The sequence below is a fragment of the Neovison vison genome, chromosome 11 (assembly GCF_020171115.1).
Source record: "Neovison vison isolate M4711 chromosome 11, ASM_NN_V1, whole genome shotgun sequence".
NCBI lineage: Eukaryota > Metazoa > Chordata > Mammalia > Carnivora > Mustelidae > Neogale > Neogale vison.
The window spans coordinates 139,217,560-139,241,609 of NC_058101.1; the positions used below are offsets into that span (position 1 = coordinate 139,217,560).

General features: G+C 39.6%; 1 protein-coding gene across 1 annotated transcript in view; it reads right to left on the reverse strand.

The window, feature by feature from the left end:
- Nucleotides 1-24,050, reverse strand: part of SH3RF1 (SH3 domain containing ring finger 1) — a 191,262-nt gene that overhangs the window by 18,852 nt on the left and 148,360 nt on the right. Inside the window, exons 5-10 of the mRNA XM_044224825.1 lie at nt 21,108-21,410; nt 16,174-16,284; nt 7,733-7,896; nt 6,372-6,542; nt 3,761-4,020; nt 2,295-2,656 (exon numbers count right to left, since the gene is read on the reverse strand). Of these exons, the coding sequence (XP_044080760.1) occupies nt 2,295-2,656; nt 3,761-4,020; nt 6,372-6,542; nt 7,733-7,896; nt 16,174-16,284; nt 21,108-21,410 (1,371 nt within the window). The remainder of the gene's footprint in view (nt 1-2,294; nt 2,657-3,760; nt 4,021-6,371; nt 6,543-7,732; nt 7,897-16,173; nt 16,285-21,107; nt 21,411-24,050) is intronic.

Sequence of the window (24,050 nt, forward strand, 5' to 3'; positions counted from 1 at the left end):
AACCTTGATAAGAGGGAAATGGGTGAAGAGATTGGGATTTAGAGATCCAATAATTCCTTGCCAGGATGAATTCACCCCAGCACAGAGAGAAAATTAAGGGCTAAAATGCAACAAAATAATCTTTGACTAATCCTGGTGAACCTGAAATCAGGTCAACTCAGCAGGGCAAGAAGGGAATGCGTAATCCTAACTTTCAAAAAGAAGACAATATCGCACTTTGCGGGCTGTCTGGAAAATTCTGGAACAGTGTATTAAATGAAGTCTCCCTGGTAGATCCAGAACACTCAATGAGGCATAGGAAATTTAGGAAGGAAAATTTGTAATCTGTGACAAAAGTAGAGGTGACAAAAACTTCAGGAATATAGCCTTAAAAAAGAAGATAACTCTGAAATAAGTCAAGGTATCATACAGAAAGAAGATAAAAATTTTTATGTAGCCCCTCAAAATAAAGAAAATGGCATGGGACACTCTGGAGCTAGGGCATTCATGGTCAATGAGGGTGTCCAAACAGAGGCCAGTGGCTATCTGCCAAGGATGGGGACTCAACAGGATAACCTGTTAGGTCCTGTATTAGTTGCTGCTGTAACAAATTACCACAAATTTTGTGGTAAAAATCATGTCCTAGGGGCGCCTGGGTGGCTCAGTGGGTTAAGCCGCTGCCTTCAGCTCGGGTCATGATCTCAGGGTCCTGGGATCAAGTCCCGCATCAGGCTCTCTGCTCAGCAGGGAGCCTGCTTCCTCCTCTCTCTCTCTGCCTGCCTCTCTGCCTACGTGTGATCTCTCTCTGTCAAATAAATAAATAAAATCTTAAAAAAAAAAAAAAAATCATGTCCTAAAATTAGGACAGCTGGGCTACATCCCTTACAGAAGCCCTAGGGAAGAATTTGTTTCTTTGTCTTTTCCAGATTCTAGAAGCAGCTGCTTGCATTTCCTGGCTTGTGGCTTCTTCCTTGAATCACTTTGATCTCTGCTTCTGACGTCACATCTCCTGTGGATCCATCCTCCTACCTCCCTTTCAGGAAGATCCATGTGATTATATGAGGCCCACGCAGATAATGTAAAACTATCCCCTCATCTCAAGACCTTTATAAAATACCTTTTGCCATGGAAGGAAACCTATTCTCCTTTAGGGCTCAGGAATGTAGACATCTTTGGAGAGCCATTATTCTCTTGGCACAGGTCCCTTTCAAGCCTGTGATTCAATGAATTCTTTCCTGGGAGGGAAGGAACTGCAGAGTCCCTGTTCTCAATGACTCACTGTCCTGAAACCTTAAATTCTGAACTACAAAACAATTCTTTAAAGATATGGACAAAGATGAACATGTCAGCTTGAGTACAAGTTTAATGTAGTTAATTATAAACACTGAACAGATACCAATCTTTTTCAAAAAATGCTAAGGTTAACCCAACAATTAAATATTAACTTTTTAGTAGACTGTAAAGTTTATTTCCTTATAAACCCCTATTTACAGGCTTATGTAACCATTTAAATAGAGTGACATACATTACCACTGAACCAGGTGGCTATGAGTTTATGACTACCCTAGAGCTTCCCAGAATTGGACTAGAACGTTAGGAGAGAATGCACAAAATACTGAGGAAAATACAGGATTTTCCTCAGGCTGCTACTTCATTTGACTGTAATACAATTACCCAGACTTTACTGTCACTCTTCCATTTCTGTTCACAATTACTCACCATCAATTTCCCTTGCCTCCAACTACCTATCTCCAAACCCAACCATAGGTTAGTCTTTCAAACATAGTTTTCCACTAATTTTTTCTTGGAAATTCAGCCCCAAATGAGAGATTTTTTTTTTAAAGATCTATGAATTCAGAAAATAATTTTTCAGCCATATTTCAAGTCAAGAGGAAAACTATCCATGCTGATTATAATCAATACACTGTAGAAAAAACAAACCCACAATCAACACTTTTGATCAACAATTTCAACCCTTTTGTATATTAAATTTTTTTTTTATAGAACTGGCTGAATAGGAAGAATTAAGGACAGCACAATGATGAAAGAATGAGTAACTAAAGAGTAAAGGAAATTCATCCATGAGATGTAAGCTGCACGAGAAGTGACTAAGCCTTATTCACTGTGGTCTCCTAAACATACAATACAAGGCCTGGCAACTAGTGGGTGTTTCAGTGCAGAGAATCATGAATCGAGCACCTGGCATGGTGACTCACACATGGTAAGCACTTGAAGGACTGCTCAACAATGAGTCCTTTCATTAGTTAGAAAGGATGGGACACAACATAAGCAGAGGAATAGGACATTGATCTTACTTTATTATCCTTGTCTGGCTTTGTTGCTGAACTGTTCCCACAGGCCAGTGAAGCACTGTCAGGAGAGGTGGGGAGTCCAGGAAGAATGGTCACCGCCCGGCCACCAGGCTCACTCTCCAGAGAGGCAGTGGTGATGTTTGCAGAGGTCAGTGAAGCAGCCGCAGCACATGCCAGGGGGGCACTGACTCGACCCATGTTAATAGCAGCCACGTGGGTGGCAGGGCCTGCCATTGGAGATGGAAGTTGTGGGGAGGCCAAAGGATGATGGGGCAGGCCCACAGATGTAGCACCCAGGCAGGCGGTGTTCTGTACTTGGATGGGTGTCACTGCTGCTGTAGGGCGTTCTTGGTTATGTGCTGCAACTAGTAGATGACAGGAGAGAAAACAGCAAAATTGGACTTTCTAACAAATGCTACTCACCAAAACATGAGTCACTTCACTACATCAGACCATAATGAAAGGCTACTATTGCATTTTTACAATAAATAATGGATGTATACTGGTTTAAAAGCACTTAATTTTAGCTGGGTCCCTAGACACTGTATTTCCTTCCAGATCAGTTCTTTAGTCTGTAGAGAGCTTGGAAACTCAGCTATGACCCCAGGCTGTTCAGTTAGAGAGGTCTTTCTACAGATTTATGGACACAGTCTGTCTTTGATGGTACTCTAGAGTGTCAGATTAGGTTGGCCCCTAGGCCTTTTCAAAATGATTCTCTTTTCAGTCAATCAATCAATATAATTATTTCCCTTTTCTTATCAACCATTTTTCCTTCTTTTGGTTTTTATGATAGAATTGACAAATTTACCTCACCACTGTTACCCAAGACTCTTGGGTAGGTTTTCAATGCTATAGGAAAAAGAAAGTGATTTAAGATCCCACTGGGTCGGGACGCCTGGGTGGCTCAGTTGGTTGGACGACTGCCTTCGGCTCAGGTCATGATCCCGGAGTCCCAGGATCGAGTCCCACATCAGGCTCCCAGCTCCATGGAGAGTCTGCTTCTCCCTCTGACCTTCTCCTCGCTCATGCTCTCTCTCACTGTCTCTCTCTCTCAAATAAATAAATAAAATCTTTAAAAAAAAAAAAAAAGATCCCACTGGGTCTATAACAGACTTGAGATTAAGTTCATCAGAAATAATAAGCACACTAGTTAGCTAAATACAATGTTGTCACATGGCTAATGGCACTGAGACCTGAGCTCCTATGGTCTTGACTGCAGAAGTCTTATTTTCAAGTCCTACTGACATTCTTAGGATCAGCCTAATTTCTTTCAGACTTTCAATCTGTAGATCAGGCTTGAATTAATGTGTGGGGCAGGCTTAGCAGAAATAAGCAGATGTGGAGTACCACTGACTAGACTGTGCCTGCCTTATTTCTTAATGTTCTTCATTACTGTACTACGACATCCACGGAAGAGCTGGTATTAGGCAAGCAACCCTTTTCCTGGTATTTTCTGGTCTCCTCCTTACCTGTCCTCACAGCACTGCGGGCCTGGTTGACTGTCATCTGCCCAGTCATGTGCAAAAAGACCTTAGCCTGAGGACTTGTCTGGATGTGAGCTGCTGACACCACGGCTGTGGGGACAACACTGGGACTCCCGGCCATACCATTTCCCTGGAGCTTCTGGGTAGGCCCACCTGCAGTGGAAGGACTGACTATAGTCACCCCTCGATTTGTCTGACCAGCAGTAGACATAGGGACTTTAGCTTGGGAAGCATTTGTCATGGTCCTGTCAAGACAGAAACAAACAGAAAGCCCAATCCATCAGCAAAATGGAGGAGAGAACAATTAAAGGCAAGAAAAATGACTCTGGGCTTTAATAGAACATTTTAAAGAATGAATGGAATCATTTTTACCAAATATAAGAATCACATATTCAAAGTAAAGATGGCCCTGAAGGAGAGGAAGGTCTGGAAATATACTGTGAGTCACAGAAAATTACATGTCATATTCTGCTCAAGAATATGCGTTTACCAGGTTCAGCTTTCCATATCAAGGCTCAACACCTCCACCTCCTTGAAGGCCCTGGATTCTTCTGCCTTAGCCATCAAAGAAGTTGATCTGTTTGTTACTGCTGCTAGTAATGTTAGCAGTTTCACTCCTTTCTCATAGCTCTGCTCATATTTTTTTTTGCCCTTCTCCCTGCTTGCCTCCAGTTCGGCATCACACAAGGGCCTGTGCGCATGCATGCATGTGCAAATACACATATGCACACACTCTTGGAATATTCTCTCTAGCTTCTCTTGACCTATCTAATTCTCATGTATGGTATAAGGTCCAGCAAAAACCTCTTGCTTTCAAGAAGCCTTGCCTAAGGCTTAGAGCTTAAGACCTTATGAGTCTATTGTTTCATGTGAATTTCTTCCTTCTATGGTCCTTGATGACAAAACGTGTTATTTTTACCATGTAAATTCTTTATTAAATATTCCTGATTCAGTAAAAGTTCCTTGAAAGCAGGACCCCCATGAAATGTTTCTTTTACATTCTTCCAGTTACAGGGATACAGACAGCTCTAAAACATTTACAGGTTGAATTAAATTAAATTAGGTTCAATGTAGTTTTATGTCACGTATTTTTTTTAATAATCTAAATTCACATAAACAATTCTATATATAGTAACTTTCTACTACATAGAATACTTCATTAACTCAAACATCCTTATTATTTACTATGATAAATAACAGAGAATTTATTGTAAGAAAGCATCTTTCCAGAAACTTTTAATAATTTGTTTTTAAGGTTATGAAAATGCTTTCCTTCATTGACTTAGTCTTTGTTGTGGTTTGGTTTGTTTTATTTCCCTCAGTTGTTGTGCTGGTTTTTTGTTTGTTTTTTTTCCTCACTAGGGAAGGTCTATCTGCCATTTTCTGGATCCTGAATGTAGATTTTAACATATATAGAAAAGCAGGTTTATATTGACTAAAAATCTGCAAGTCAAATTGAAGCTAACATTCTGTCACCATCTGCAACAATAGTGATTTTCATTTGATTAGGCTGCTGGCCAACCTATAAATCAAGGCCAACAGCTGACAAACATTCAGTTCATTAAGCCATTTATTTAAAATCAGGGTTTTGAGGAAAGATTTAACACAGCTAAACCTGGACCATTTATTAAAAGCCCAGTAGCTAAAACTGGGGCTCCTGCAATGCCATTATAGATCTTTCCATTCAGTTTCCAAGGCTACTTTCCTCAGTGACAAGAAGGTGGACTATCTTTAAATAAATTTGGGGTAGGGAGGAAGGAAAGAAAATCTTGTATACTTAAAGCTCCTATTATCCTGTAACATGGTTTTTCAACCTCAGGGACATTTTGGGTCAGACAATTCCTTTTGGTAGGAGGCCGTGCTGTGTACTGTAGGACATTTAGCAGCATCCTTGGCATCTATACACCATATGCCAACAAAAACACAATCAAAATTGTGTTTAGACATTGTCAGATTCCCTTGAGGAGGAAAATCACTTTTGACTGAAGGATCAAGGTCATATTTAAGGAATTTTATTTCTGACTGTTTCATAGAAATTAACTGCCAAAATTGCAAGGAAATCACCAAGTTACTGGAATAAATACAGAGCCAAACATCTAGGTTTAAGCACCTCACGGTGCGATCTCAGACAAGTCATTCAATCTCTCAGTGCCTCCGTTTTCTCACCTGTTAAGTGGGGATAATAATAGCAACTATGCCAACAAATTGCTTAAGGACTCAAAAGTTACTGTGTGTCATATGCATTTTGAAATCTGCCTGCCTGGCATATAGTAAATGTTATGTAAACATGTTAAGAATGTAGCTTTTGTTTCTACTAAACATGATATTTTTTAAGCAGAAAAATGTTGAAAACGGTATAATTGGATCTTCTCACATGTAACTTCAAGCAAGTAACTTAAAATCCAGTACATATATTGGTGGAAACCTACAATTTCACATATACCCATGTAAAAAGTAAGCTAAGAATTTTAGAGTAAGAAGGGATTTTGCAATTATAGATATGAATTTTTAAAATGTTGGCTACATAACAGGCAATTATAGTGTGAACAAAGTTTCTCTGTTTAGAACTTAATAAACCATTTATTCAAAACCATACCTTGTGACTGGTGCCACATAATTGCCAGGGAAAACCCCTATCTTGCTGGTATGCATCGATGTCCCTTTGAACCAGCCGTCCTGGCAACGCTCAAACACTAAAAACATTTCCCCTTTCCTCAGCTCCAGCTCATCCTCTTTCCGAGGAGAGTATGGATATATAGCAACATACCTAGAATAGAAAAGAGTATGTGATTCCAGGCTGAGTAACAGATAAACCCCAGGATGCACAAAAATTCTTCCTTGGTACAAAGTCTTGAATATTCCATACATGTGTAAACAGAAAATATAATCCTTTAAACCTGTAAGTAGCATTTGTAATCTTCCACTGAAAAAGGTTTTGCAGCCTACATTTAAAAGACAGGGGCCTTCCTGATTAAGAACTGCCAACCTGGTCCCCCCAGTGTGAAGGTGACTATCCCACCAAATGGTATTCGCGGGGTGTGAAAGAATTATGCAGCTTCCCAAAGTGCCTAACCTGCTGCTGGGGATTAGGGACCCAATGGGAAACTTGAGCTTTTCAAATGGCACTTGTTAGACGTGGGAAGTAGCCCCAAATGAGGACATATGGCATGAAATCCCACTGGGAGGCACAACATGCTGCCTTCCACATACAAGCTGAACCTAGAGGCTCGGGTTGCACCTGCTTTTGTATGCTCAGCCAGAAAAAATGCTGAATTTGAGAAAGTCAAAAGGAAAAAAAGCCCAGATCATAGAGAGTACAAAACCACCCCATAATGCAAGGTGACTATGCCACCAACATATGGAAACCAGGCAGGCAACACTAACCAACAGTTTTTGTTCTTTTTTTTTAAACCAGGGCTCTAATGTGTTCCACATATAAAATCACACAATGTAGGAGCACAAAAATCTAGCTGTATTCTGCCATTGGTAAGCACTGAACAAGACAATGAGACTTATCTGGATACTTATTTCTGGGGACTTCCAGCTTTTCACATGCACACTCCCTCTAGATCTGATCTGTGTGGAATATCTTCCTGTTCCTTAGTATCTTACTGCAAGGAATGAAATTGGAGACAAAAAGCTCAAAAAGAAATCATACAAAAAGATGGCTCCATGTACATACAGTATTATAAAGATGCAAACACTGTGTTTCCCTAAACTGTAAAAGGCCCTCACTCAGCAGGATGGCTGCCTAGCGAGCTCATGTGTTGGACCCATTTTGTTTCAGCAGTTTCCTAATTATATGCATGACTGGGTATAAGTTTGCAGAATGCAATCCACTTTGGTGAGCCATAAGACTGTCATCAGCTCCTATCAGAAAGGTGTTTGTCTACCTTTGCTGATTGGGCTTAGTCTGAAATGAACTTTAAAGCAGTAATAAATGACACCCTCACTTACACACTGGGGCGAGTCTGAGGCCGTAAATGTGCAATCTGGTCAGAGGGTCCCGCTGTGGGCCTCGGTCCCATTCCCACAGCAGCAGCAGCAGCAGCAACAGCGGTAGCAGCGCCGGGAGGTGTGGAGGCCAGTAAGGGGGGTGGTGGAAGAGGAGGATTCATTGTCTGGTATGAGGAGAGACAGAGAAAGAGAGAGAGGGGGACAGAGAATAATAATGAATGATTTATTTATTTACATCTTTTATGGAAGGTGGGAGGGAATAGGAATCAGGAATCATAGGAAAAGACTTTCATGGAATCCATAGGGAGCAGAACCAGCAGGCTACCTTGTATGAAAGCCTCCTCTTAAAAAAAATCTCATCCCTTGTTCTCCTTTAAGATCTTAGAGCCACAGCAACTTTTTCAGCAAACAGGTAAGTAATGGCACTTGGGAAGAGGGAAAGGGAAAAAAAGGAACAACAGCATGTAATTTTAAGATTAATAGTATTTTTCAGTATAGACTTGGATGCAAACCCCGATGCTTTTCAAGGGGACAGCTACAATGTCACACTGCTTGCTAGGAATTAATCTGTGATTGTTTCTGTAACTTGAAACTTAAACACAACACAAAAAAAATTTAGCTGTACTATCTCTCTTCTTTCTTCAGAAGAAAATTTCCTTTGATGCCTGGTTTCCAAAAAGCCCAAACAATAGCAAGCCACAATCACTGGGCTATTGTTGCTACTTTTGCTTATTCTTTTCTTAACTTTGCCAGCTTTTGAAATTTAGTACTATCAAGGCAGGTAATCTTTAACAAGTACACTAGTGAAAAGCTGCTGGTTCCTTTATGGGCACAGCCTGATGGGGTTTTGCCTACAGGATTCCATGCCTTTTGAAAATCAATGGAGCAATTGTTACTTTCTGATCTATAAACCCAAGATGATTCTTTAGGGTCTGTATACCGAAACTCCTGGGAAAACAGGCACACAAAGACTTGCCTGAAACCCCACCTCACCCTCCCCAAATCTTTGAACCAGTAGATGTAAAAACTGAATCAAAAGAGAAATAAGGAGACTAAAGAATGCACCTAGGAAAGCATAAATGGTTTCTACATATCAGTGTATAAATACGAAAAACCCAATGATCTCTAAACATAGTTCCTAACAGTCATTCTTTTTCTATTTTGTAAAATAAAAATTCATATCTCATCAACATTTGCTTTATCTGCCGTTAATGTACATAGTTCCAGAAACACAATAAACTCAGCAAAAAAAATTTCAGAGTTCTAGACATATGCTGCAACTGTTTCACACATTATATTTAATTTTTTGCTGAAGTGACTTTGGAGAAGGATTTTTCCCATACTGAAGCTGAAGGTGTTGTGGAACATTCAGTGCAGAAATAAATGCGTGCAGAGCTCCTTATAGAGCCCTAACCTGGACAAGGCAGAGGTGAGTTCCAAGAGTTAGAACTGCATGAACATTACTCACACTCTCCATATAAAACACAGCAGCCTTAAGACTTGCTACTACTCTGGAACTGCATGCTTAGAATCTTCAAAACTTTTGACCAGGAAAAGGTCAAGCATTCACTCCATTCAGGTTCCCAGTGACAAGGAAGAGAAACAAAGATAATCCTGGTCAAACACTCAACACCAGTGACCTGGGCACTTCACTGGTAATAAAGACACATCAGTAGCTTGTCAGGCAAGATAACACAACACATCTAGACTGTACCCCAGGTAATACATGGAGACTGTAAAATTACCACTCAAATGATTTTCACTGAAATCTTCCAAAGCCCAGTCTCTGAACAGCGTGCCTTGGGAAGGTGGAAGACACACTCAACAAGGATCCCAATGAGAAGTGCTCCTAGAAATTACTTAAAATAGTGCCTAGGGCACAGAATCAAAATGCTCTATGCTCTACACTCTGAGTAGAATTCTATTTTCAAGAGAAAAGGAAATTAAAATTGTCTGTTATATCTTAACTTTATTAAAGCAGAGGCTGTACTAAATTAGCCCTATGAAGAAAAAGGCAAAAAAATATCCACGGACCTGATAACAACACATCACATTCTGTCAACGAAATGTAGAAAAAAGGTCAGCTTTTAAAGTTAGAAAACACAGTGAGCAAATGTTTCATGTACATCCCTTTCACAAAGAGTAAGTCAGAAGTCACTGGAGATATGGCTTAGAAGAAGATATTCTGAAAGATCCCAAAGGTTGTGCTTGAGAGAAAATGCAGTTCTCTCTCTCATTTTTGTGGTTGAAACGGTCTTTAAAAAAATTGGGCAGAATTTTTTCCCCCAATGTTGGGTTACATATCTTTGGGGGAAATGTGTGTATGTGTATGCATGTGTATTTGGTATATAAGCACACAAAGACTGAGAGAGAAAGTCTGATTAAAATCAGATTCCTAGATGTTGTTCAGCCCTGTGGGGTTGGTAAAATGATAGGGCTCTGGTGAGTCCAGTGCTGTGACAGACTAGGAAGTACTGTGGGTTGCTTTATAAACAATTTAAACTGAAATAATCTGGTGATGTGGAAGTTCAAAAGGTAATCCACTATGTGCTGTGCTTCAGGCAGTTTGCTATCCTGCAAGACCTGAAATTTCTACAGAGCAAACCACAGCCTTTCATTCACCCAGAGCTGACCTGGAGACCTGCTTATTATTTCATAGTCCAGGCCAGAGCAGGCCCCAGAAGCCAAGACTCACTCTCCACCAGCAGAAAAAACATCTATGGGCCTGCAAGAAGTATAGATCACATTTTGCTCATAATATTTTGTAAATATTGTTCAGAACCAAATACCACACTTAAAAGCCATTTTGACTAAACGTTACATATTAATTAATAGAAGCTTAAAAAGAGCTCATCCCTTGTAGGTTTTATTTTATGGAAATGCAGCAGGTCTATATTATCAAAGTTGTCTAGAACTATGGGCCAGGCCACAGAAATACTAATATAGAAAACTGGATGTTATTCTGATATTCATTAAAAATGAGCTTCTTCCTTGTGTTTCTATAGATTCACATCTTCTGTTCACAGTCTATGGTAATGGTCTGAGACAAGAATTACTACTTCTGAATAAATAGCTTAAAAAAAGACAGTGGTCCACTAATGTGAAATGATGACACTTCACCACACTCAGGTTCTGTTGCCCTGACCCACTGACCTTGAAAGCAGCACAGCTTTACACTGTAGAAGGAGGTGGGCTTTGGGGTCAGAAAAACATAGATTCTAATCTTTGCTCAGCATCTTAGGGCAGTCCTTGATTTCCCTATGTTAGAATGAACACCAGCCAACAACTGTCCTTCCCGAAAGGGCTGAATTCTAAGCCAGATAAGCCACATTTGCTAGTGCACATTGTGAGTGAAGAGTTGAAGTGTGTGGTGTAATACACCACTCCTCTCCGGTGTCCTCTCCTCTTTTTGCTCCTTCATGGGACCCAAGAGTGGTTAGGTCTGGATCTGGCTAAAGATAGGTGACAAGATCCATTAGGTTTTTTTTTTTTTGCCTTAGGCATGGTCTTTATTCACTTGGATACTGTAAAAATATTACAATTTCCTTTTGCTGCAAAAAGTTTTTTCTTTTTTTTTTTTTTCAAGATCCATTAGGTTTTAAGCACGGCCACAGGCTACGTCCACCTTACCAGTAAAGTGCTTTGCTGGTAAAGTGCTATGGAGTTTGGGGTACAAGTTCAACCAACGATAAAGGATTTGTTTTTTTTCCAATATTCCTTTAGGTATGCATTTCCCTCACATTCATTTCTACCTCCCAGGGTAAAAAAGTGACTGGCAGGATAGACTTTGGCATTTCTGGGTTCCTTGGGCAAATACCATGTAACATCCCCCAATGCCAGCATCCTTTTTTTTTTTCCCCTTGGACATCTGAATTCCAGTTAACCCACTTTCAGTCCTACACTTCAACATCTCTAAACAGCCCCTCTGGGTACTGAACTCAGATGCATGTATACAGGCTGATGGAGACACGGTTCCAGCTGCTCATGCTCCCTCAAATCAGCATGTTAGCCACTTCAGCAGTATAGAGCAGCGTCCGTGCAATTATGTGAGTAGTCTGCTTTATTTTATGCAACGAATAGGAAGTAGAAAAGTAGAAATACTGACATTAGTGATTTAAAAAAACAAACAACAAAATAAAACAACAAAAAACTTAGGTGTCAGAATTTAATAAAATTAAAATAAAGATGGAAGGTTCCAAGTCTTAAGTCTCAACTGGATGCTGACTGGAATTAAGCCAGTCAGTGCTGGGTACAACTATGAAGAAAAAGAAATAAAATTAAAGAGTATTTTTAAAAATACTACAAATAGATGCTTAGATAATGTTGTCTAAAGGGCAAGATGTAATTAAGAATTTGGTACTTCTTTTTTTTTTCTTTTTTCTTTTAAAGATTTTATTTATTTATTTGACAGAGAGCACAAGTAGGCAGAGAGGCAGGCAGATAGAAAGAGGAGGAAGCAGGCTCCCCGAAGAGCAGAAAGCCAGATGTGGGGCTCGATCCCAGGACTCTGGGATCATGACCTGAGCCGAAGGCAGAGGCTTTAACCCACTGAGCCACCCAAGCGCCCCAAGAATTTGGCACTTCTTAAATATCTCTCTAAGAATGGAATTTACCTCACAATTTATAGATTTATTGTTCTACATTTGATTTATAAGAAGAGATATCTATGATATTAATTGGCTTTGTATAAATTACATAAGGTCTCTATGCCTTAATATGTCAATCTGTAAGATGGAGCTATAATTAGAAATAGTTAGGTGAAGATGCCTTTCCCAGTACCCTGAAGCACAGCAGAAGCCCATTAAAGAGAAGCTGTTGTTATGATTCATGAGACTATGAAGTCAGAAAACTGTCTTACTCATTTTTGTATTGCTGTCACCCAGCTTTGCAGATAGAAGTTAACAGACCCCCAGTGAGCTTTTTTTTAAAAAAATTTTTTTTTTAATTTGACAGAGAGATCACAAGTAGGCAGAGAGGCAAGCAGAGAGAGAGAGGAGGAAGCAGGCTCCCCGCTGAGCAGAGAGCCCGATGTGGGACTCGATCCCAGGACCCCGAGATCATGACCCGAGCCGAAGGCAGCGGCTTAACCCACTGAGCCACCCAGGCACCCGACCCTCAGTGAGCTTTTCACAAATGAGAAAATGTTCTGTGCTTCTGCCTCTCTTAGGACAACACAAGATGGATCAAAAGGCCTTGGTTCCTATGTGCTAGAGTCCTTTACTGTTGTTGCTGGAACATTCTGGCCATATTCTACCCCTATTCCTGATTTTCAGAATTCTCACCAATTCCAAAGGCTCAACTTATACTTCACAAAATATTTGACACTGGCAGTTCCACTGCCCTACTTCCAGAGCTCTTCCCTGATCCTGGTCATAGCAGTAAGTCCTGCTGAGTCTTCTACCAGGACTCCAATGGCTAATTCCATATTGACTATTCTGAGAAGCTACATCATTAAATTTGCTTCTCTAAATAGATACACAAGACATAAACTACGTGTGTACATGTAAAGTTTTTTAAGTTAGGGTTACACATTTTTGGAATGCAATCTGTTTATAAGTTGGCCACAGGCTGTATTTGGCTTTTACTGACCTGCCTAACTCGTGACATCTTGCAGCTAAACACCTCTCAGCTGGTACAGGGGATCAGGGATTATTAATCACTTATTTAAGAGTTCTTCTGCCCTTGTGCAGAAAATACAAGACTAATATAGATCCTCACCCTCCTCCCTTCACAAAATTAGTTGGGAAAAAAACCCTCACTACTATTAATAGTCAGATGTCTGAATTAGATAGCTATAATGCCAGTTTTGCTCCTAATATTAGAGATCTAACATTTTAACTGTTACATGTGAAATGTGTAGGACAATATGCTCCTAACTTCATTCTGCATAAAAGATTAGAAAGTCTCAATTCATGATAAAATGCTAGAAATAATTTTCATTTCCTATTCTACTGTTGCCATAATAAATACACACCATGAAAAGCATGGTTTCCTCTTGACCAAGCTGCATACTACTGCTATGACAGTGCTCAAATTCTTTGAAAATATTTTAAATTTTAAATAGGGTACTTGCCAGGATTAATGTGAGATACAGAGGGTAGATGCTGCTGAGATTCATGCCCCCCCCCCACTTCAACTTAACATATTAAATCCAAAACACTGCTGCCAACCTACCAGGGACTTGGAGATCTAGACATCTCCTGGGATGACAGACAGGTCTGTTTATAATTAGTTTTTCATTAAATGGAATTGGCACAGTAGACATACTGTTTAATAAACCTTCCTCTTGCTTAACATGCAGGCTTTCTTATATAATCCTAGCATGAAATGGTTGAATATAAATTAACTTTTGTATATTCATGCTCTCTTGTGACCTGTATCACTGATTTGCCCTAGAGTGTGCCTCCAGCTAAGAGCAACTGGCCATTTACTACACTGTAAAATTTTCAGCCCACAAGGGCTGAAATTCAGCCAGCTCTGTCTTTTCCACTAATTAATTTTTCTAAGATCAGAAAATGCAGCCTTTTTCCCTTAAGAAATTATGCTAGAATTTTTCCACACGAAGTAGCCATCTGGAAATGGAAATATCAACTGGTTGTGTATGTATTGCAGTGGGAAGAGAAGGAAGAAAAGGAGAGAGTCTTCTCTGGAGATGAGAGGGCAGGATGATTATGGAAGTTGGCTCTGGTCAAAAGAGGCTAACAGAATCTCATGGAAACCAATAAAAGTTAACTGAATTTCACCTTCTCCCTAGAAAAATCAGCACAACTTTTCCTGCACCAAACAGTTGTACTATCAAGAAAGCTGTAATCATTCTGGGAACATTTAAAAAAAAAAATACAACTTTAACCTCTAACCAGAACATTATTAACTTCCATTTAAATGCAAGAACATGCTTAACTCTATAAAAAGTTTTCTAAAGTCTAAGTCAAGCTAAGTAGTAATTCCACACTTATTTATATCCCACCTTGTTTCAAAGGAAAATGAGGCAAGAGGAAAATGAGGACAATAAAACTAGATGGAGCCAACATCTCTACTAATGTGCTAATACACTGTGAGGTCCTAGTTGGGGTGGGGGTACAGATTTCGCTCTAAGCATTCTAGCAGAAGGAAACATAATCTTTACAACATATATAAAATCCACAACTTAAAAACAAACCAGCTGCCTAGAAGCCTCACTATTCCTGGTACAGAGAGCAGAGAAACCATAGCACAATGAACCAGGCCCAATGAACCAAGGCATTCTGAGAACCAACCAGTGGCACGTGTGACAGACTCATCTTGTAACAGTCTTCAACTGAGACTGATAACAAGATCAGGAATAGTCAACCCTACTATATTCTAGGCATGGTGAGAACTTTCCAAAGTAGATAGTATTAGTTTTATTTTATAGGCAGGGAGACAAAAGCTTAAAGAAGTTGAAGATTTTCATGGTCATGTAAACAAATAAGTGGCTGATCTGGGCTTTCAGAACAGTCTGTGTTCCCATCACTGGGCCATGCTGTTTCTCTGACAGCATCACAGCCAGGTGAGGCTCTTTAAACCAATTTACAGGGTTGGGGCCCACTGGGGAGATCTGATGCACAGATCTATCTTTTCTATTCTCATTCAACTTAGCACTGAAAGAAACAGTCTGAAAGCACAAGCCAAGGCATCAGCCTGGATGAGAGGTGCCTCACAATTGCTGGTTCCTTGCATATGCCCGCAATTTCAGGAAGCGGGGATTTAAACTATTGTGTTTCTGCTACGGTTGAATTTGCTTATTTCTTCTTCCCTTTTAATTTTCTCTCCATAGTGTTCTTCTCTGCATTTATCTCCCCTGGCTGCCCTCATTTCTCCTACTGATTTCTCCTATGAGGTATGTTGTAAAGCAATTAGTGTTTAGACCCTATAGGATGCTATGTCTTCAGGAGGAAAATCAACACAATCTGAGGGAGGCTTCCAAGTCAGCACAGCCGCAGCTACCATCATGAGACCAAAAGGTGAATCATAAGTGGAGAGATTTAAAATCAACTCATTGTGTGACTCAAAGCAAACCGTTTAGCTTTTCGGATCCCGGTTTCCTCAGTATTTCTATAAAGATGTCTTTGTAAGAAACAAGTGAAGTCTAAAAAGCAAAAGAAATGAAAAAGAAATGCTCGGTTAAGCCTTTGGGAAATCAGGCTGAACGTTAATGAAAATTAAAAGTATTTTGTAGAAGTCTTCTAATGGCTTCAGGCCACTGATCCTCACTGCTAAAAATTATGCAGGAAAAATTATGCAGGCTGTAGGCAAGAGGCTTTCTCATTTCTTCTGTGAGATGAACAGAGATAACAGATGAAAGAGATCCACCCCTACCTAACAAGTGTCAGTGTAAACTGCAGGTGTTGGGAGGTGGGCTGTGCCAGATTAATGGGACTGAACAGCTAGGAGAGAAACAGAGATGGAGAAGCTCTACTCACTCCAAGGGCAGCTGGGTAGGGAACATCCGATGGGAAAGTGAACGAGGGGCCAGTTGTCACTGGGCTGCTGGGGGGCGGGGTCACAATTAACCCGGTGGTACTTATATGAACCTGCCAAGAGGAAAAAGAAGTTAATTAGAACACAACTACATTAAATACAACAGACTGTACTGGCTAAACCTTGGGGAGGCAAGTCACAATTTTTTAAAAATATGTATCTGTAGTTTCTATTATGTGGGAAAGGCAGAAGCTCTTTCAGTTTATTCAATCCACATTTACTGATTACCTAATCTGTATTCAACACTGGGTGGTCATATGATAAATACTGGCCACTGCGATGTTTTACATACAGAATTCAACTGCTGTTGGCTTTTGCAATAACATACTGCCTCCCTGGGAAGTCACTGTGAACCAAACTAACCTTTCACGTGGTTAGTCTGGTGCTTGACTAGCCCACTAGCAATTTCCCTGAAGATCCTGTTAAGGTAGGTCATGGCTGAATACTCACCTGTCTATCAATATGTAAATCTATGTGAAGTGCTTAAGGTATTTTGTTATTCTCGGAATCATTTTTCATGACTCCCACTTTTCAGTGGGGATGCATAATTAAAATGCAGCTGCCTAGACATGCCTAGAGCAGGTAATTATTTATAAAACCTTTAAAGGAACAAAGTCAAGCCAAATTAGCTGTTTTCAAAGGTATCTTATCCCCGATACTATACAAGATTAATTTACTAGAAAAAAATTGAGTTATTCAGGTCATTTCATTGCCTGTGTTCAGTTACTCGATCAATTTCACTCACACTGTGTATCAGGTCCAACGACAGAATGCCATCATTACTTGATGCTGCAGAAGTAGGTGTGTGGGTTTCTACACAAATGGGATGTTTTCTCTCCACTATTAAAGGAATGTGATTCGCTGGTACCTTGTTTATCCAAGGAAACAATGATACACCAACGCCAGACCTTTTGTAATAAAACTTAATCCCAAACGTAGTTCCCACAAATTCCCATATATTAAGAAAAAGATTATCAGGACAAAGAAAAACTCTGAGATTAGTTCCCAGAAACCTGAAGGAAACTCTGAGTTTCCCTGCTGGGTTAGACCTTGCCAAGGCCAGGGATAATCAGCATCACAGCATACAGTTCATTTCCACAAATAAATCTATGTTATACATGGAATCCACTTTTAAAATCATATCTGTACCTGTTAGCTCATACACTGATTGAACCAAAGGCTTAAACTAAGCAGATCTAAGGGATAACCTAATAACAGTTTCTCCCCAAACCCTCCTGTGAACCAAAGTGTTCTTTTCAATCAATTTCTAATGGGAAGAGCACTGATTTTTCATCCTAGGATAAAATCTAGTGGCCTTCAGCTGTTTCAACTAATAAGTCTGTTTATATACATACCCCAAGGACATTTGTAAGTTGGCACCACATAAAAGATGGAGTTTTTCTGAGAAGATGCTATGAAGCTCACTTCAAAATGCATGCCATTATCATGGAACCTTTGGGGTAGGAAAAAAAATACCAAAATACAGCTTCCTAGACCTGACCTTACATATATCTAAGATTAAAGATCTCATAATTTACTGATGTTTCTCTAAAAGCCACAGGCTGGGAGTCAAGATAGTTAACTGCTAATGAGTTTATTGTCTTGGAGCTGGACCAGAGGCTCTCTAAGGTGTGTGCCATCATAGACACAGGAGTGAAGTAGTGAACACTGAGATTCCTGCAGGCACCAGCCAGCACAGGGCCACTCTTAACCCTGGAGAAAAGGAAGAGATAAAAGTCACCAAAGAGTAACTAAAAGCAGAAGCAGCAGAAGTAAATTGGCTGAGGGTGAGCACGCCCAGAATAAATGCTCTGAATTGGGAAAAATTGATTTTCTACTGTTCTCTTTTCTTCACGGAACAGCAATTTAGCTTGAGCTCCCCCACAAAAAAGGGCTCTGTGGAGAGGGAAAGAGGTCGGGAAAGCAAATGGAAATGAGTGTGTGCACCTCCAGCTCCCCTGAAGCCATTGGCAATTAAAAAAAAAATGCCACAAAAACACTTAATATTATGAAGTATTCCTCCAGCTGGCGAGGCCAAAAAATATGACTGTGGCCAGAGACAAAATGTCTTGGTTACTTATAGCATCATATGCTTTTACAGATGTCAGTTACAGACATCTGTGCGTATTTATTTTGGTGACTCACCTGGACAATACAGTCTCTTCTAATTTATGTATTTGCAAGTTCAGCCTTTACTCAATAGTCATCAAATATAATCACAAGCAAGCCCTTTGTTCCTCTCTTCTGTCCATTTCCTCATCCTACTGCCTAGAATTTGGATGTCATGGCAAGATCTCTAAATTCTAAGGATATTCTAAGAAACATAAGGATAAGGTTCTACCCATACGATGGAAAGGTGAGCTAAAAAGCACCATCACATCAGCACTGACTGCCTATATGTAGATTCCAGTCAGGTGAGAGAATAATGAACTCTCACTTCTCTGGGCTCCTTACTGTGGACTTTCTAAGCGCAACCAAACCTAAGTATGGAAAAGCAAGAGAGAAAATGGGCCAAGTCAAGATAATAAAATATCCTTTTTCTCAGCATGGAGAAAGGAAAGGTAGGAAGGAAAGGAAGGAAAGAAAAATGGGCCAGAGCAGGAGGAGTCAAATCTCCTGCTTGGTCCTTTGTGGGGCAAAGGAAAAGGACAGTCCTATTTTAAACAGTCTCACATGAGCCATCTCACATATACACCAATCTCCATGGTTAGGAGAATGTTTACCAGTCACCTATGTTACAGTCACTCATTGCTTTACTATGGATTGTGGTTCCCTCCAATGTATACAGTACACTAGACAAGTAGTGTTTTCTGTAAACCTGGGCTGGAGAAGCCAGCAGCACTTGAAACATCTTCCATCAGCTTCTTGAAATAACTTCTCCCTGAGGCAACACATTACCACCTAAAACAGAATGTATTCGAATATGGGAGGAGCGGTGGAACAGTTGAAGGGGAAACTGTTTTAATGGAACACAGAAAGAGCCTTGTTTCCTACGCTACTCCAACCAAAACAAAAATAGCTCTATTTTTATAGTCTTCATTCCCAGCTCTGGTGTGGCAGCGTCAGACATGCTCACACCTGACGGCTGAGTTCTCTACAAAAGATATAAATGCTACGTTTATCCTCCTTTCTCTTTTAATTTTCTCGAATCCCCAAAGATTACCTATCTATTCTTTTAAAGCTATTCCTATTCTGAGTTGCCACTGTTCTTACCAGAAACTTACCTTTTAACAAAACATCATTGTGCAAATGTTGCTAGGTCACAAAATAAAAACCTGAGTCAAATGATTCCGTTTTCTTGTAGTGAATGGCCATGGTTACTAGCCACCTCTGTCAGAACCTTATTCAAAAATCCTTTGAACCTTTCCAGAGTAACCTCACTTGGTATTTCTTACTCCAACCTATAATCCATGTCTATTTTATACATAGGTTTAATCAGTTACATGTAAAAAGTAACATAGTTCTCTCTACCCATTTTTTAAGAGACTCATTCATTCAATAAATATTTACTGAGTGTTTATCGTATATCTGACACTTGGGATATATTGGTGAACAAAAAAAGAACTTTCCCCTCATCACACTTATGTTCCAGTGGGCTATGTCTGTGTCTCCTAGTTCCCTCATAAGATCAAAAGCTTCGTTTCCCCACCACCGAAAAAACACCAACAAACCACAATCCCATTCAGAAAATGAATGCATTTAACTCACAACATGCAGGATGAATCTAAGGGAGAAAATAATTTTTAATAAAAATAGCGAGGAATACCAAACACCATGTCGTAAATGTTTATTCTACAGTCCAAACAGGCACTTTAATTAACTGTAAACTTTCTGAGGACCAGGACTATATGTGTTTCTTTGTTTCTGTAAAGGAAAATAATTAATTTTTGTGTTTTGTTTTGTTTTTTAAAAAACCACAGCTATAATATAAAGTAGAGTGTAAAATCTGCATGAATTTTAAAAGCTAAAAAAGAAACTTCTCCCACTGTGACAGGCGCTTTGGACAGGGCTCTTTGACCTTTGGGTTGAGGAAAAATATAGCCGTCATCTAATTGGATAATTACAGCCGTCCTGTAACTCAGGCAGAGCTACTTTAGTGGGCTCACTGTGCAGTCCAGAATTAAGGCCCAACACAGGGAAGTCCTATAGTCCATTATCACAATATACATGGTGCCTAGAAGGGTCTAGTAATTGGGCACCAAATAAATGCCTGCTGACTGAATGCATGTTTCCAATCATCTTATGTGTTCTCATTAACACAAGAACAATGTGGGGCTATTTCTTAAGACAGTCCAAAGCCTTGATGAACTAATGAGATTTTTTAAAAAACTAGGCTTATTTCTAATTTAAATTAAATGCTTCTTCATGTCGTGTCTCTCTCTCTCTCTCTCTTTTTTTCCCCTAGAACTCTTACTGGGAAGCCTAAAAACCAGGGTAAGTCACACACATGCAGGCAATTGTCAACTTTGAGTTTCAACTGTAGCATCTGCAGTTTGGATGAAGATAAAATTTTAGTTGGCAAGCTCTCCCAAAGCAGCCTTGTGACAAGGTTCTGCAACACTGAGCAGTTGCCTGAAACTTAGTATTATTTAAAACATTTTATCGTTTCCGATCCTTCCTTTGAAAATGACTTGAGTAGTTTTGGGTTAGTTTTCTCTTCTCCATTTTTCTACCTACAGAATGAAGAAAGGCTTTACTTCCCAGGAAAGCTACTATTCTCCCCCCTCCCTTTTTTTTTTTTTTTTTTTTTAAAGGAAAGCTATTCTCCCCGGAAGGCAAAAATAAATAGTATTAGTATTTTTCAGCTAGTAAACAAAGATGCTTCTGGGTATATCACTTTGTGCCCAAGCTCTTCTCACACCTTTATAAGATTTACCTGAGAAGGGGCACTGCAGGAAAGCCCAGACAGCTCACTGATGCGTGCAGCAGCTGTGGGGTTACTGGAGCTGATGAGGACTGGAGGGCTGATCTCCATGGAGTGACGGTTCTGGGATGCCTGGGAGGACTTGCTGGCCATGGTGAGAGACGTAAAGGAGTGGCGCTTTTTGGTGTTCTTCTTGGTGTCAGAGTGCTTTGGGGCATTGCTGCTCTGGGCTGCTGCCGAGGTACATTCTCCAGCATCCACTCCTGGCACAGGAGGCTTATCCCATTCTATCAGCTGCTTAGCAGTCGAGTTAAACTGCAAACCAAGAAATCGACATAGGACAGTTACACAATTCTCAAGGACTCACTGAGATTTATTTTCAATCAGCTTTTATCTAAAATTGGAACATCACCACTTTAGAGTTTGCATGTGCAAGTATAACCTTTATTTCCACATGAGATGTCTTTTCTCTCATTCTGGGATTTCATTATATTTGTCACCAATAGATGTTAAAATAAGAATAAACCATTCTAATTCAAGACCAAAAAGGTAAAGAAATTTCCCCAAGAATTTTCAGAATACCTAATTTTAAAATTTGCCCGTAACAAATGAAGATTTGTTTCAGCTCACTGGTGAAATCTAAAGAAGAACAGTTTAAAAAGGGTACATTTGTCTGACTGAATCCTCTATTGCCTGATAACGGCTGGGTATTTGCTCAGAGCACAAGTGAACATCGAAGGGGCAACTCTGGGGTCTGGTATAAATGGGCAAGACAACAAAGATGACACCATTATAGGTTAACTCATGTACTGCCACATAAATTAACCTGCTGCTTCTATGAATTTTGAAAGAAGTTCACAAAAAAGCTGGTAGACATTCTTGATGTCTGTCATGTCACTGCATCAATTCTTTTCATTTGTGCTTACAGTTTAAAATCATAACGGGGTAAAACATGAAATCCAAGTCCTGTTGGCAAGCTATCTGTCTATTTGAAAAGTTTTCTGACTACAAAGGGTCCAAGGCGTCAAAAGCTGTGCACCAGGCCGGTAATACCAGCAAGAAAGAAAGGAACACAAGATTTGTTATCCCTGAGGTATAATAAAATGTTTCCAGAAAGCTGCAATAATAACAAACTATACAGAACTTACCTAGATACTACAATAAAATAGGAAATCACTGAGCACTTAGTTTTACCTCTCATAAAAAAAAACTAAGATGAAAAATAATAGACTTCTTAAAAAGGTAATATAGGTAAATATTAAGGGTAGTAGGGATTTTCTCATTTCAGCTTTGCATGGTCAGCACTTCACAAATGCCGATCATCAACTGCTATTTTCCACCCACCTAAATGGTTAGAACCATGTCTCCTTACCCTGTTGATGAGAACGTCCTACTCAAAGAATGGAAATCCTGTCAGTCAATATTTAACAAAGTGAACTTGCTCAAGCACAACCGGGCGCTCACAAAGCTGTACCAATTGCAGCTCTGTAGCCAGGGCTTCTACAGATGATTGCAAATTGATTAACAATTTGTTCCTGTGGCTCCGCAGGGACTTGAATTCATCTCGCCTGTTTGATCTACAATTACTAGGGAACATCTTTTTCAAACATGAGCATGCATCTCCTTCAAACTTCTAGGATTTTTTTCCACATGATAAACTTTTAAGAATAATAGGCAGTAATGCGACCATTAACACCTACCAATGCCTGAACTATCAATGGAGAAAGAGGATCATAACTGTGTGTTATGTGTTTAGGAATGAAGAAATGAGGTACTATTAAACGGTGGTCTTATTATAACATTATAATGGCCTCTGACCAAGAGACTACCTTGGTCTAGCCATCTCATCATCTGGTGGTCCCTGAGAAAATCAGATGGCCAAAGGAAGAAATGTTACTGTTTTACTATTACGGTAAGAGTGGTCCAGACTTCAACAGTGCCAGAAGAAAAAGAGTCAGAAAATGCCTTCTAATATAAACTCATCTAGATCCCAAGGCACAAATCCTCAAAGTGTGACTGAATCTCTACGCTGGAATCTGACCAATTAACTGGACCCTCATGTTGCACTGAGTTAAGAAGTAAGGGAAGGAACTGAGAAGACTTCCTCCTCATGAAGGCTAAATACAGGAATTGAAAAAACTATCACATCTACTTCATACCTTAGTTAAATTAATCCTGGGATCAAATCATTGGTTCCATTAGTGATGTCTGCTTTGAAATAGTCTGAAACAAATAATGGTTTATTCTTATTTAACACAGTCTGAAATATTCAGACTATTTGAAATAGTCTGAAATATTACCATAGTCTAGTCTTGTTCATATGTAGCCAAGTGTCAGTTATAGTTAAAATTGTATTAAAAATTTAGGCTTCTGTATGCTGTGCTCTGGAATAAACATAAGAAATAAAGTATTGTTCCCTATATTTCCAGTTGTATATCTCATTATAAAAATACTGGGTGCTTCCCCCATATCTTTTTCCGTATCATATATTTTCCATTAAAATAAATACACATTGACCACATGTTAGGTGTTACATAATGTGTTAGGTGCCAGAAATCTACACATGCAGACAAATGTCTCCTGGTCCTCAAGGAGTTTATAAACAGACATATAATTAACACATGCACTCTCAGTATTTTCCTGTCTTCCTTCTTTTATTCAGCCATACGCTTTCTGAGATTTATCCATATGGTTCTATGATTCAGTCTTTTTTTAAAGTGCTATGTAATATTCCATTGTGCAGATATACTACAATTTATTTATGCATTCTATTGTTGGTTTATATTTGGGGTCCCCTTCCTTCCCCTTCTCTCCCCTTTCCCTCTCTTTCTCCTTCCTTCCTTCCTATAGATTTTGGCTCTTAAGAGCAATGCTGCTGGGGTACCTGGGTGGCTCAGTCTGTTAAGCATCTGCCTTCAGTTAAGGTCATGATCTTGGGGTCCTGGGATCGAGCCC